Source organism: Lepidochelys kempii, chromosome 3 (assembly GCF_965140265.1).
Source record: "Lepidochelys kempii isolate rLepKem1 chromosome 3, rLepKem1.hap2, whole genome shotgun sequence".
Taxonomy (NCBI): Eukaryota; Metazoa; Chordata; order Testudines; family Cheloniidae; genus Lepidochelys; species Lepidochelys kempii.
Genome location: NC_133258.1, coordinates 106119659 through 106136306, shown reverse-complemented (window position 1 = coordinate 106136306; position 16648 = coordinate 106119659). Strand labels below are relative to the sequence as shown.

The window sequence follows — 16648 nt, the reverse complement described above, 5'->3', positions numbered from 1 at the left end:
TTCTGTCAGCATAATAACACCATCTCCTCAAATGATGCTGACAGAAGAATTCTTCTCTCAGTATAGCTGTCATTATACTGGGGTTTTGCAGGCATAGCTCTGTCAGCTCCGAGGCGGGGTTCACATCCCTGACTGACATAGCTATATTGACAAAACTTTAGAATAGATCTAGCCCATATCTTTCTACAGTCAGAATTCTGGGTGGCCCAGAAACTTACCGTTCCTATGGGAGATATCAAGAGGCTAGGGTCCCGTGCAGAGACTTGCTGAGTGCCCTCAATTATCCTGTGTGTTTTGAGAAATATGTGACTAATATAGTTCTCCTTTCAAAACACGTGGAAAAGAAAGGACCACAGTGTGAGGATTCTGCTGTTTGCAAACAGTATATACTTTATCTTGCTTTTGACAGCTGAGTGATGTTTCCTGGAGCCAGTCTTGAGCAATTAACTTTAGCCTATGTTTAATCAAATTCCAAACAAGGTGGATAGGTTAGTCTCTAAGCACCTTCAGCCCAACATGTCTAAAAGCTCAGACAGAGAAAGCAAGCAGGACTGAGTTATTGGCAATTCACTATTACTATTTAAGTCTTCTTGATTTTATGGTTGGATTAACCTCCCAGGACTCTGTTCCACAGCTCTGATTCTTGTGTTAGTGCAGTTATATAGAGCAACAGTGTCTTATTATTCAGTAATTCTATCAGGATAACCAGTGAGATGGTGGTTTTTTATTTTGAAAATGTCATATTGGAGCTTTTTATTTTTTAAAAAATGGTTGCTACGTTGGTACGTAGCAGGCAAAATGTGATGCAGAAGCAGTCGGATGGATCTTACACTTGTGTCTTTTTCAAAACAAAACCAATGCATTGTAGGTGTAACAAAAGGCTGCAGCTTCAGGTTAAATTATGCAAGTGGACCCAGGTAGAAACCCTTGAATACATGCACTCCAGGCTGGACCACAGAAAATCAGAACTCTAGTGAGGATAAGGAGGATGAGTTCCTTCTTGAAAACCTACCTTAGACAGGGAGAAGCTTCTAATGTTATTATGGTTGGCCCAATCTTGCAAGCCTTACTCACATGATCAGTCTCATTGAAGGATTACTCAGATGGGTAACAGCTAAAGCATCAGGCTGTGTCTAGCGAATAATACACTAAAACAGCAAACGTAGTTTGCACTGCATGTCCTATTAAATTGGGACATTGCTGACTGAAAGAATATCCTGCAAAAATCTATGAGTAATACATACTTAAGGCCAAAAGTATTCTAAATTAAAATGCAGTAAGTCAATATGATGAAGTATATTGGCTGCATCTTAAAAAGAAACCAGTTTTTGATGTATATAGCTAGGCTGTACAAGCACTGGAATGAACAGAAGAGGTTTCATAGAACGCTGTCAGAACAGTAATCAAATACCAATATAGCTGTGTGAAATTTGGATCTGTATTTTTAGGTACACACCCCCACACGCATATGCAGCCTCAATAGCTTATTCCTCTCCTCTAATACAATCAGGGATGCCTCCAGCAGGAACATGAGGCCAGGCACATTTCTAACCCAATTTACCTACACCACCCCCACTTAACTACCTACTGTATCATGCAACAGTAGGATTTTTTTCCCCTGTGACTCTAGCCTACCTCTGTAGTCTCATAACAATTACTCTTTAGGAACATAGGAATTGCTCTACTGGATTAAACCGGAGGTCCATCTAGTTACCATCTTGTCTTTGAAAGTGGCCAGCACCAGGTGACTTAGAGGAAAGGGTAAGAACCCTGCAGTAGGAAGATGTGGAATAATCTGTCTCTACCAGATAAGAGATTGGTTTAAGCCCTGAGCATGAGGTTTAATATCCTCTCTAAAATTATTTTAAATTATAATTATAAATTAAATTATAATTCCAGATTCATTATTGTTGTATTCCTTTTTCTTTTCTTTTTTTCCAAATACTCCATACATTAGTCCAATGTATGGGTACATCTTTCCTTACTCAGGAGCTGGATGATGTACAGGGTTCTTATCATTGTGCCACCTCTGTATCCATCACCTCAGTGCAACATCTGCCTCCAAAATTTAGGACTGGACAATTTTTCTGCTGGCTCATTACCCAATCTCTCGTTTCAGATTCTCATCACATCCATCTGAGCCAATAGGTTATGCTTGCCCCATAGGGGTCATGTGCCTATCTTCCCTTCTGACCTTCCTTGTCCTATCTTCTGTAAGCCCCCAGGGTCTTGTTCTCTCTTGTAGCAACCTGACTCATTCAAGTATCCCACTCAGGTCTTGGAGTTTTTTAGGCATCTCTCCATTCTGAAATTCCTATTTGTTGCATAAAATGGTGGAAAATTCTCATTACAGAAACCTCTGCTGAAATGTGCATGTATAACTTGCCTGCATTTTAGGCCAGGAGGCAACCAACCTGATGTGGGGACCAAGAAGGTACCTGGGCTTCCTCCCAACATGATTTCAGAGATAAAGTTCTCAGTCCCAGTGCAGAGAACCCTTTCTGGCTGGCAATGCAGTGCAGGATTTTCCTATTTCCCTGACATGCACCAGAGGGGCAGTTCTATCAACAGATGGAGGAACAAATAAGGCTTTAATAGGCTGCATGCTATTTATTCTCACTTGTAAATGGAATAGTTTATACAGCACATAGGGGCTTTGCTATACTGTAGCATTAGGCTCCAGAGAGCGGACCTAGGAATAGGACTCCCACTTTTTCAATGAGATGTATCCCCTTTTCTCCATGCCCTCCCTTCCCACTTAATAAACCTACCTTTCTAGTCACTATGCAGTGATTGATATACTCACAAAAAATTAATGTCACTATGTCCTTGAATACTCCAGGGCTTCCCCACCACTACTCATTTCTGAAAAGTGACTGACTCCCCCCCCCCACTGGATGCATCCGATGAAGTGAGCTGTAGCTCATGAAAGCTTATGCTCAAATAATTTGTTAGTCTCTAAGGTGCCACAAGTACTCCTTTTCTTTTTGTCCAGTGTTAATACATTTTGAGAAAGCTAGTTTAAATTATTCCCTAAATGGACCAAAATGCACACCACAATGATTTAAACCATTAAAAAAACCTCACACAGTTAGCTTTCTGGAATTTATTTCTTTTTTTAATACAGAGAAATTGCAACAAAAAAATCCTATAACACCACACGCAAACAATATCATAACCAATTATTTTAATATCAACATTAATTTGCTATATACATATTCTTCCCTCTGCAAAAGTGCATTCTAAAAATGTCTCTAAAAGAAACCTTTACTGACAAGTTGTTGTTTTTTAAATGGTTTTAATGGTGACATCACAATGTATTTGTCCATGGTTACCTGATACAGTAAAGTGAGCAGTATAAAACTAAAGAAACTGGGTTAAATGTCTCCCTCTCGTTGGAATACATTTTCTGAAACTGACTTATTCCTCCAATTAAACCACCTTAGAAATTAATTTTTATAGACTAATTACTACTAGACAAAAGCAAATTCTGTATTTTTAGCTCAATAGGGTACAAAGTACTGCATCTTTTAAAATGGCTTTGTAGCAGCAGATAGAACAAGAATTTCACCCAGTTCATGTTGAAAGATATCACACATTTTAGTATGTAAAATTATCTGTTTTGTTAATTACATGTACCAAAATCTGGTTTTAGAAGTCCTATTGATGGAAAAATTAATTTGCATATATGCAACGTAAAGTTTATCTGAATGCAAGCATCTCCTTTGGAAAGTTCATTTGGAGACTGTAGATATAAAGAGTACATGTCCTCACTATGACATACCTATAGAGTGAGCAGAATGAGCCTCCAAAAGTCAATGGACTGTATTATGGCTTACAAATGCAAGTTTCACATGCACCACTTTAAGCAGACCACAGTGGAGGAAAAGGGGGACAGAGAGGAAGACTTGAGCCAGACAGTCCAAGCAACCAGCTTTTTAAAGTAGACAAATTGTTTCCTAGTTGAAACATTTAAAAGCTCAAGACATTTTCCACCCTTCACCAAGATGCAAAGCAAATCAATTTAAGTCTCCAGTTTAAATCTTAATGTATATTTTAAAAGCCACCATTGGATCCCAACCCTATAATTGGATCCTTGCACATGTGCAGAGCCCAGCTGAAGTCTGCATTGGCAAAAAGGTCTGCCTGTACAGATTAGATTGCAAGACTGAGGTCTGAGTTGGCATGTTAAGCAAAATACAACTTTAGGTAACGTAACTTGAGATCCAGTTCTCACTACATCAAGAAGCACAAAAAGCATTTTCTACAAATTAGGGACAATTTACTTTGCAGGGGAGGGTAAGAGGAATATTTTCATAGTTCAGTTGGCTTTCAATAAGGATACTTTTTACCCATGTGATGCTAACATCCACCTGAAAGCTGTATTTTTATAAGAAAATAGGCATTGTTTCAAGCAGTAGCATCGATGCATTCAATAGCAAAATAAAAAGTTTCTCAAGACTTAAATTGTTTTATTTTCTTGGACACAGTTCCACCTACAGTCCTCTGAACACTTTCTTTCAAGATGACCTTAAACATGCTTTATCCCATCACACTGTTTGTTGAGTTCTTGGCACTGCTTTGCAGATACTGTACAGTCTTTCAGAGTAGCAGCCGTGTTAGTCTGTATGCATCCGATGAAATGAGCTGTAGCTCACGAAAGTTTATGCTCAAATAAATTTGTTAGTTTCTAAGGTGCCACAAGTCCTCCTTTTCTTGTACAGTCTTTGTCATACCTTTATCCTTTTTTAAAAATGGCCAAAGTCATATTTTGCCTGTACTCATGCTACAGATTGTCATACATAAATTAAGCCATTGAAAGACAGACATATTAACTGGAATATTTAGGAAAGCCCCAAAGAAACCAAGACTCTGATTCTCCACTCCCTTGCATAGTCACTTTGCAAAGTGAGTGAAAAGCAGGTATAGCATGCTACCATTCTCATTTTCTTTGATACCAACTTTGCACTGGTATAAATGACCACACGAGACTCAAGGCAGAGAAGAATCTGGCCCAAATATTGAATGATACAGCAGTCTAAGTGCCCTCTGTTCCTCTCCTTATGTTTAAAGCAGTTTCTCATTGCAACATGATTTTAGATCACCAAAATGCAAAGATGGGTGCAGTAGACTACATCTACAATCAAGTCAGTTAAAGAGATTTTAATAATGCTTTCAGGCACACATGCTAGATCATTTGAAATAACTAAATATTTAGTCATTGAGTGCACAGGTGGTGCCTGTGTATTAAAATACGCTCTACATGTCTTGAGGGCTTGTCTTCACTGAGGAGTTAACTTAAATTATAACTCTACACTCATCTACCCACAAACCCTTAACTCAAATGCTTTTAACTCAAGTTGGCTGGCCTGTCACGGGATTCAGGCTACAGCTTAAGTTAGCATAACGCATCAGCTGCTAACATAACCTTTCTGCAAGTTATATTTTGCAGAGAGGGCTCTCTCACTCGAGTGAGGCTAACTTGAAAGGAGAAAACTCTGCAGTGAAGACAGTGGTCTTGTCTACACTACAGAGCCTTTATCAGTCATAGTCATGCTAGCAAAGAACCCTACTGGAGATGCAGCACATGAGGACAAAAGACGACATCCTGCCAGCGCAGCTATACCATCTCCCTGAAGGCCGCTTCTGTTGGTATAGCGTCTAAACTGGTTGTTTTGCCAGCATAGCTATGTCGGCTAGCTGTGTATCTGTGTGATTCTCTCGCTCCAGCATTTTCCGAGCCAACATAGCTATGCCAACAAAACTTTATAGTGTTGTTGTCCAAGCCATAGCCTCATGAAAGGAAAAATATGCACTGAGTTTCTTTGTGAATACAAAATCAGTCACTAAATAACCTGGGCACAGAGTTCAAGTACCAGGTGTATGTTTTGTTTTGTAAACAGGTAGAAAAAACAGTCAATACAGTAGGTCACCAGTTTTCTTTTGCTTCTCGCCCACTTTGGTTGTATGTTTTTTGCATTCTTTTATAGGACATGCAGAATATCAAAGCCATTTTAAATTCATACTTGCAATAAACATTATAATTGGGGGAACCCATATTTTGTTGTATAAACAGTGCCTTACCACTTAAACACTGTTAGTTTTTTTTAATGTGATAACAGACACCATAGTGATGAATGTGCTATGAAGAAGACTCCTCAAGATCAATCTAAGTTAAGTAATAGACTTTTTATTTTTAAATTCTTGCACAGAAGAAAAATAGGGAAACAAAGAAAGAGAACATTGGCAAACTTTATGGAGACGACCCCTCTGATACCAATTCATTATCTGGTATAGTCTGTTACATGTGGGAATGTAAAGAGGAATTACACTCAACTTTTTTAAAATACACATCGTTTCCAAGTCCTCAGAATCAACTGGACAATATCTGGATTTACATATTTTTGAAAGACTAAGGTGCAATAGCTATTTCAGCAAATGTACTAAACTTCGTTTGAAATAAAGTCATGACGCATTCTCATACTAATATGGCACAAATACCTCACAGTGCTCACAGATCTGACTCAGCCCAGATAATATTTTTCAAGATCCTCTTTACAAGTCAATCATACCAGCCTCAGGCATGCTGTCTAAAGTTCCAACCCCCACCACACATGTGCACACACACCCCCCTTCATAACTGGTTTGCAATGCACCACATCTTCCTATGTGTTCCTTCTGTGCATCACAACAAAGTTCTAAAAATATTTGCAAAGCAAATAACTTTAAATAAAGTGTATTAAAATCTCAAGCTTGTTTTTGTATAAACAATTGACCTGACTGCTAAAACTACAACACTGGTGGAAACAGTACTATCTCCATACAATCTGTCAGTGAGGGTAACTCATATCAGATATATGCTGCAGGAAGACACCATGCCAAAAAAGGTTTCTAAGGTTACGTTTTCTGGCACAGATTTACATTCACTCGTCACAATATTTTAGTTTACCCAATTCTGGGAATCTGAAAGCAGACCAGCTAGTATAATTTAAGGGTTTTTTAGGTCTAATCCTGCCCCCATTGAAATCAATGGTAAAGCTCCTAAAGAATTCAGTGGTAACAAGATTGGGTCCTTCATGAAGATTTCCCCTCTCACCAAGCCCTAAAGGTGGTGGGCCCACAAAATCTTCCATTTCCAAATGGGTCTCATCCTGTTTTGTAAAACCCTTCCACCCCTTTAAGCTCTTCTGTGATGATACAAAAATTAAAACCAAACCATTTAAGCTGAAATTTCCCCCATTCTTGGCATTAGTTGCCTTGCCTCCACCCTTTGCTGAAATCTTTTCAGGAGGACCAGGTCTTAGTAACACGCATATACATATTAATATTATATGTACATAGACACACAAAGAAGCTGCTCTTTCAGTTAGAAAAGAAATTAATTTTGTCACAGAATGGATCCTATAAAAAGGTGTCTAATAAAGTAGTAATACCCATAAAATAGCTATTACTAAAGCAAAGCTTTCGTCAATAAGCCTCCAGAACTTTAAATGAAGAGAATGGCTTCACAAAGTGGTAGTCTAGATTTCCACAGTGGGGGCACTGCTGGACGTTGCTGTATTCAGAGAAATACTGCATCCCAATCCGTACGTCTATTACTGGCTTTCCACAGTGCTTACAGTTCAGTCGAGCCTGTCAAAAAGTAGACAGAAACACTGTGAAACACTCCAATTTGCTTCCACCCTTGCCATAGACAAAGAGAATACACCTCACACAATCCATTTCTCTTTCCTAAGGACAGGCTTGATTAGGAAAGTATAGCTTATGAGATTTGATGGCAAGGGCCACTACTTAACTGGAATGGCAACTTCCTTCACTGGAATGCCTTCAGGTGATTTGGCAAAAGTACTGAACACCTCAATTCCCAATGAAACCCCTTGCAATATTTAGCGCAAAGCGATAATCAAATAGGTAACTCATCTGCATTCTGATGGTAACCTGGCTCCTTAGATAAGGCTTCAAATGTTGCTTCAATTCCTCCTTCCAAGTACATTTTTTCATCAGGCTGGCATCATCACATGACTTTCCAGATTTTTGGTGGACTAATTTAAGGGTAAAATTAACAAGAATGCCTAAATTCTATTTTCAAAAGTGACTGAGGTGTCTAAATCATTTAGGCACTTTTGAAAATTTTACCCTGTGTGCATTTCAGTTGGGGGTGGAGTGTGCTGGGGAGAACTGCTGAGGCATGATGTGTTTACCTTAACTCTTTAGTAAGCCAGCATCTTTAGACTAAGTACAGCACAGCAATGACCGAAGCAAGAAAATGTTCAGATAACATAGTATGATTAATTTGGTCAGAGACCATCTAAGCAGGGAATCCCAACTGAGCACAGTCCATGCTAGTAAGTTCTATAGATGGTGGTGGATTTCCCACTTCATACAGTAGCTATAGTTAGGATATATGAGCTAAAGTATAGGAATAAGCAAGTTCTGCTGAGTTTTTGTAAATTAACATTCTAGAAAATCTACAGAAAGTACATTATAATATAATTATATTACATGTACCTGTATGGATGTTATTAATGAACTTCTGAATTCTTGAGACATTGGGAAAAAACCTCAATTTATCCTATGTGAAAATGAAATATAGTTCTACCTTTGACTCCTAATACTGATAGGAATTCAGATCTGACTGGTCAATCAAGCAGAATTTCCAACTGTGTAAATACATATGTTGGTTTTGTGTTTATTAATCCCTAAAATAAAACTCAAACCCTTCACACCATTATCGCTGTTATGTGCTGTTGTTAAATGCTGAAGTAAAAAAGAAAAGGAATTTTTAAGTCTGTGCCATACAATTCTTTATCTACATAGTTAAAAACTATTATTGTGATGCTGTTTAGACTTCCTATATTTAAACATAATCTGACTATCCTGCGTATCAGCATTTTAATCTTTATGAATTAACAGATTTACAGGTTACGGTATTTCAGCATCATGATATGGTATTTTTAAAGTACTGTGCATGATGAAATATATTTAAACATTAACAGTCTATGTAAGAGTTAGATATTACTATAGTACAGCAATATAGTATACAAAGTATTTTACAAATTCCTATTAGACAGGACCTTGCCTTGAGGAGTCAACATTATTTGGATAGATGAGAACCAAACTGTAAATGTAAGGGTGAGAATAGACAGAGCCATCAGCAACAGACCGCTGGGTAAAATATGTGACTCTTAAGGAGAGATTTGGGAGTGCAAAAATGCAGGCCACTTGACAAAAACAGAACAGCAGGCTGTTGCAAGCACAGCAGGGAATGTGCAAAAACAGACTCAAGAGTGGGAGGAGAGAAGATAAGCAGAGAATAGAGTCCATAATGGAGTGTAGGAGGAAACAAGGGCTGATAGGTATGGAGGTGGGGTCTGAGCTGCAAGAGCCTTAACAAGACAGCCTAATGGGTGCTTCTGAACATAAACCACATCTCAAAAGAACAGTAATGATCTTCAATAAGAGATCTTAATTCATTTATGTACAACTCAGGTTGAGAGGACATTAAAAGCCAGTGTCTGATCTGCTTAGAAGCTAAAGATTCCAAAGCATTCTTTGATGGAACATGCGTTTGCAATAATCTCCTTGGCCAAAGTTTCACTTTGTCCATCACTGTTGTGCTCTGAGATTTTTTAGAATAAGGTACCAGATACTACTTTTCAGTTAAAATAATTTAAGGCAATTCAGATTTAGTTTACATAATGTATCTTAACTCTGCCCCTTTGCACACATGCTTTACAATAGGGTCTTCTGTTACATGGTCATGCAACACACCTGTAGGTGCAGTAGCAAAGATGAACATATCTAATAATTTAGGTGACTGAAAACTAATCATTTTGTATTCTATTATATTGAATTGCTTACCAAGTACTTTCACACTGCCCACTGATCATATAACTAAGACTCTTGTAATATGCACACATAGGGAACAAGAATTAAGATGAAAGTGTGAAACAATCTAAATTGCCTGATTTTTGCAAGATCAAAATGTCAGCCTTAATACTGCATTTAAAAAAAACCTTCCTATTTAAAGAGAGGCTCACAATTTAAGAAGTGCACAAAACTGTGAGGTAGCGCTCTTTACTGTAGCTGCTACTATGGGAGCCAATTAACTACAAAGCTTGATGTTTACTCATCTTCTCCAGGAGCAGCAACAACTCTCTTCTTCTTATTACCTACCATTGTTTATTTTTAATTTTAAACATACGCATTAGTAATGAGAGCTAATGAACATTTGTGCTCTGACAAGGTTTCTTTGATTGCAAGGTCTCCAGGGCAGGGACAGTCTTCCCCTGGTATCTTCTACAGAGATAAGCAACTTGTTGGTACTTAGGGCTAGTCTACACTGGCAGCACTTTAACATGTGTGGTCGCAGCGCTGTGAGGCTCTAAAAAAAAAAAAAAAAAAAACCACCTCAACAAGGGACACAGCTCCCAGTGCTTTACAGCACTGCAACTTGTTGCGCTCGGGGGAGGTGTTTTTTCACACCCCTGAGCAAGGAAGTTGCAACACTGTTAATTGCCAGTGTAGACAAGCCCTTAGTAGTAATAATACAAAGACATTGCCCAGGAAAGAAAGGTAACTGGGTAAACAATGCATGAAGGTTTATCCCCATTTGGGAGGAATTCATCTGAATACAACAGAGCTACTTATTGAACTGACTCAACCTGTTTCTCCTTTCCCCTCCCCCCCGCCCCCAGGCCATTTGCTGAACAGACTCCCCTAGCACTTGCTTGGTGTGACTCCTATAATTAATCAATGGAGTATCACTTTGGGCTTGGCTACACTTATATTTTACAGTGCTCTAACTTGCTGGCTCAGGGGGTGTGAAAAATCTGAGCACAGCAAGTCTGAACGCTTTAAAGCGCTAGTGTAGACAGGCTCCAAGCGCTGAGAGCGAATCCCCTCGTGGAGGTGGATTACCAGGAGCGCGGAGAGAGCTCTGCCAGCGCTCGAGTGTGACCACACTCGCGCTTCAGAGCGCTGCTGTGGGAGCGTTCTCGCAGCAGCGCTTTGAAGTTTCCAGCGTAGACATACTCTTATACCTCTACTGGATCATCATTTCAGCGTTACACCAGAAATTAACATTTTACGAACTACTGTCCACGGCTGCAAGGTGTTGAGCATCTCCAGTCCATCAAATCACTTCACCACACGTTAATCTGCAGCAACTGCACCTCCACACAGCAAGATTCTGAGCATTCTGTCCCCTCCATGAGATTTTCTCTATCTAAGGTATAAACTGGACTACAGTCAAGTCAAAACCAAGTTTCCTCAAAATTTGAAGATTTGCAGGATAACTTCACTTTACTCATTCTGAAGATAAGAGAGAAAGGGGAATTCTTTGAGCACAGAAAATCTCTAAGCGTTTCCATTACTTTTGCCTTTTCACCTGGACTACCCCTTGATAAAACAGCTGTAGTTCAAAACAACTGACCAGACCTTGAATAAAAGTGCTATTTTAACAGTAATTGCAGTTTTGCTACTACATTGCTATAATCCCAAAATGAACTGTGATGCAAAAGCTTGATTTGCATGAGATATTTTGTTGTGATTATCCAATCTAAGCATCAAGGTTTAATGCATTTTAAATTATTCTTAAATGTATCTTCATTCTAGCCCCTGCACCAATGGTTTACATTAGTTTGTGTCTAATTTTTTTTAGACCTCCTGTTCCTGCAGACCCCTGCACATGAAAATTTCATAGATTTTAAGACAAGAAGGGGACCATTAGATCATCTAGTCTGGCCTCTGGTATGTGATGCTGGTTTGTGCTCTTAAACTAGGGGATTTCAGGAGGAAGGAGGGAAAATAGACACAAAAACTTTTGCTTTGTTTACCGTCAGTTGGAGCTTCACCTTATTATGCATAATACTAACCTGACAACAGGGAGAGGCTGCCAGAATATCATAGGTATACATGGTTCCCAGTTGATGCCAGCTTCCATCCCATCGGGACTTGCACTTAATGCAGATAATTTTGTGAACCCCTTCTAAGCAGTCGACACAAACAGCATAGAGGTGCATAAGCCTTCCTGTGGACAGGAAACACATTTCTTAAGGAAAGGAGACATTATCCAAAAGTTTTAAGCAGACATTTCCTGTAATGTGCCATTTTGTCATTATACAAATAATATTTTTTTTAAGAGAGAGAATGACAAAGTACAGAATGCTACTTTATAGACATGCCCAAAGTGTTTTCTAAAGGGGCAAAAGGTCCCACTTTGTTTTTGTTTTTTTTTTTTTAAAGTGGGATGTCAGATCCTTAATTTTCTCTTTGCTGGAGGATTTTGGCAAAATACTATGAGGACCTGGAAAGTGATGTCACATCAAACTGACTCTCCAACTCCAATAATTCATCCACTGTCAATTCCCACCTCAAGGAAGAAGAGTTGCAGCTCACTTGCCAGTCTGGTTTGACAGTTATATTCAAGTCTGCCAAATGTCTTGCCAAGATTTTCCAGCAAAGAGAAGGAAATAATGACGTGTCATTCCTAATGTGAGAAACCATAAAAAAGTAGAAAAAAGCAAAACTGCAACTCTTGGTTTTGCTTGGCAGTACACTTTAAGGCATGTGTATTGAAGACATGAGCAAATGATGCTTTAATGCATATTACTTTTTCAGATCTCTATACAAACTTCAAAATACCATATAGTATGTTAGACACTTTCAATTCCAGTGTGAAGTGTTAAAATAACTCTCTCTCCATCATATTTAATCAGAGACTTCCTATGCAGGGGTGAATTGTCAAGAGTTGGGTAAATTACACTGACTTCCATTGCTGCAGACAGTTCAGACTTCAAGACTGAATATTTACTTTATAAAAACCATGAACAGACTTATCAGTGGAGACTTACCCCAAGATACAAAATTCAGATGATAATATAAAAAGCTTCACACAAGTTTTGGAGATCCAGTATTTTGATCTGGGCTCATCCCCATGTTATTGAACTGAGCACTGGCTATTTGACTATGTACATCATACTGTAATACAAAAATCATCACCGGATATTTTGCATTACTGGTATGCAAGAAAGTTATGATCTAATATTCAACTACAAATACCATCTACAAAAGAGTTGTGTGTTGTGATTTTCAGGAAACAGGCACTTATGAATTAAAGTGTTGAATGTACAATTTCTTAATTAAAGTAATGAATTCATGAATCTAGCAGCTGCTTTGGAAAAAATCTCAAAATATAGAAAATGTCTGGAAGCCAACAAGTACAGTTAGTCTATATCAGAGATTTTAAACAAGTTTTTTTTTTTTTAAGCAAACCTTTTAGAGAAATTGAGTGGAGAATAAAGCCTTCCAATAAAGCTTTCAATTATTTTTGCACTCCTGTAACTTTAAACCGGTAAAAAAGAGATCCCAATCTGAGAAAAATTTATGAGTTTTTAAGCAAAATTCTACAATCTTCAAAAAGTAGTTTATTATGGGAGTTTTATTACTCAGACCCTGCCTTACAATACTCCTAGAGTACAAATACATCAAGATCTGTTGCTCAGGTGAATATCTGGAAATGTAATCTTCGACATAATTCCATGCATTAGAAATCTTTTACTGTGTACCAGAATTAATAACTTTTTTATAGAAGACAGCTTTAAATGTACTTTACAGTATTCATAGCTTCTGCACACACAGAAATATTTCATCTTCACCACCATTAATTTTGAGATTCCTAGTTAAATGGCTTGATGGCTAAATCACTCACTGAAATAAAGAAATAATTTGTTTAACTCAGGAGGGAAACAGTGTCCTGGAACAGAGATTCACAGTTTAACTTTGTATGTTAAAATGTGCACTAACAGAAGATTAAATGTAATCTTCTTGTAACAAATCATTCTATTTAAGACAAAGGAAAGTAAACTTCAACAATTTAGACAATCTCCTTGGATCTAGTATTTCACAGGTTTACATAGATCTTCTAAAAGTTAGGAAGTAATGAAATACATGTAAGTAATAGTCATGTTAAGAAGAGTTTCTGATTATTTTTGACAAGTGTTAAATTGACATGTGACATTTTAATCGTTGCAAAAGTATTGATTAAATTTGGCAAAACCATGAGCACATTATGCACATCTCCTCCAAAAAAGGGACAAACACTCTTGCCCCATATCACTACATATTTATCTTAGATCATTTGCTCTTTGTCTGTCATTTTTTTTCCTTTTGCAGTACATTAGGTATTACGGAAACAATTCTGTTAGCATGGACAGAGCTTAGTGACTTAGTGCAATGTAATATTTATACCATTGTTTGTTAAATCAAGTAAGCTTATTTAATGGGTACAACGACCATGTATGGGATATAACAAACTTCATGAACAGGAAAAAAAATACATCTTAAAAATACCTGCTTTATGGGGTTGTCTTACTCCCACTTTCTTGCTTTTTCCATTAAATTCTCAAAGTAATCCCTGCTGTGTCAACCAAAGTAGTAATAATTCTGTTGACACTTGTCTTGCACAGATTGTTGCCCCTCCCTTCTTTGGTCAATTCCCTAGATTGTGCGCGCAGTTAGAGGTAGCAAGGCATAGCCTTCTTAGTCCTGCATATTATGCTAGCCCATCACCCTCTTTCTCACCACAAAATAACTTACTGGTTGTTGGGCTTTTTATTTTATTTTTTTTTTAAATTTAAACCAAACTGGCCCCCAGCAAGCTATCCAGCCACAAAGTGGCATGACCGGCTCCTCTGGTAGATGTCTAATTTCAGCCCCTAATCTAGGCTGCAACAGGAAATTTAATTTTAAGACAATGCATGACTTACTGTAAAACTCTCAGCAAATAAGGCAGTGCACGTGCAGTGCAACACAGAGTGGCTGGAAAACCATTACATGCTGTGCCTGGAACCCCGAAGGAAAGTCCCTTTGTTGTAGAACTAATAGCAAGGTATGTCAACGTTTACACCTCCCAGCCTATACAATATATCCCTGTTTCATGAGCATACTTATACCAAACTTTATTACTTCGATTTGACCCAATGATAAACTGGAAATGAATTTAGGCTTTACAAAAGCACTTGCTGCATGGGGATGAAAATCTAAAATGAAATGCACAAAAAGCAGTTCAATCATTTTAAAGAGACCCAACACAACTGACAAGACAACCTGTACCTTGAAGGTGACAGGGAACATCATATTCAATTTCATCGTGTCTCGATGGACTAAGAAACAGGGTTCCATCCACTAGTGGAAACTGTTCAAATACGGGCAGTGCCCTGTGGCACAGCGCACAGTTTACAACATTCCTATGGCTGGCACTAAGTGCTGCAAGAATAAATTTCCGTAGGTCCTCCCCTTGACCCACTTGGGCATCATCTTCCATCCGTACATGGAAAGTATTCAATTTATGCCTCGGTATATGAGTAAGTAGCTCAGATAGGTCAAGCCTTCTCAAAAATTGCACAGGGGCATCAAAATGTCCTGATCTATGCACTTGCAATCCAGATGCCCCGTAATCAAAATGGGCATTCCTGAACATGCCACCACCAGTCATGTTCTTTTTATGAGGTTCTAAGTGAATGGCATTCTTTAAAAATTCTCCTAAGTATCGTGAAGAACGAGGGCCGCTAAAATGTGCGGGGGCAAGAATAGAGTAGCCTGTAGGAGGGGACTGGCCAGGAGAGCCACAGGGAGAACGAACTGCATAGCTCCCACTAATTATGCCTTTCTCTTGAGAGTTCTGCCTGTCCATCGAATGTCTTCGCTGAATATCATGATTGAAACCTTTTTGTGGCTTGTTGACAGGCCTGCACTTTTTAGCATCTTCCACAGACTCTGCCATGGACCTGCCTGAACTCTTCTCTGACACAGACTTTTTCTTCTTCTCATCCTGCATTCGCTTCACTTGGTACCAGTCCGTGTCTTTCTTTAAGTGACCCTGCCCACATCGGCAGGAGCAAAAGCGAAAAGCGAGATCATATCCCTTTTTTGTCCACATGTTTTGACGACACTGCTTTTCGTTCCAACTCCTTGCTCTGCCAATGCAGTTAAACTGAACAAGAATGCTGCTTTCCCACTCATAAAAACATTGAAGGTGCATCCAGGTGCTGTAGGGACAATGTTCATTGTTGCATACAACCTTCTGGTAGTCATCTTTTTCTAGATCAACAGGCCTTCCAAAGCTACAGATCAGTGGAGTAGCACAAGGTGCTTCTGTGGGACATAAAACAGAGACATTAGACCTTATGCTGAATGCAATTTATTTGCAATATTTATTTTAGGTTTGCCTGATCAGGCGTATAGGGAATCCACCACAATTACTGATTTATTTATTATCATGGTTTTACAAACTGAGAGACTTCTGCAATATAAACAAGATTAGAAAAAACTGCCACATTAGGCTCTCATCCGACAGAGACTTAAACACCTGTGTCACTTCAGGTTCATGAATGGTCCCACTCAATGGCACTATTCAGGCATGTAAAAGGACACATGTTAAGCCTTCACAAGACTGGGGCCTTAGTGTATTAATAGTTTTTCTTTTGTTGTTTCTAGTGTCGCACTGTGGGTCAAGCCCTAAAGCCTATACATAGCAAGTATATGCGGGGTCCATGCAGGGTGCTCACTGGGAGAAAAAAGTCCTTCTCTAGAAGTCTGTCCATGGCCATGACTACACCCTCAAGCCTAGAGTAGTCTCTGTGGCCGA

At 38.6% G+C, this 16648-nt stretch overlaps 1 protein-coding gene across 3 annotated transcripts in view; it reads right to left on the bottom strand.

Moving 5' to 3' along the window:
- Positions 1-3086: 3086 nt before the first annotated feature.
- Positions 3087-16648, bottom strand: part of HECA (hdc homolog, cell cycle regulator) — a 39002-nt gene continuing 25440 nt past the window's right edge. For 2 of the 3 annotated variants that reach the window (XM_073337482.1, XM_073337484.1), the window contains exons 2-4: positions 15115-16155; positions 11877-12031; positions 3087-7632 (exon numbers count right to left, since the gene is read on the bottom strand). In XM_073337482.1, the coding sequence (XP_073193583.1) occupies positions 7468-7632; positions 11877-12031; positions 15115-16155 (1361 nt within the window). In that variant the 3' untranslated portion in view covers positions 3087-7467. Of the gene's footprint in view, positions 7633-10697; positions 11314-11876; positions 12032-15114; positions 16156-16648 lie in introns of those variants that run through there. The other variant, XM_073337483.1, reaches the window with a different exon arrangement.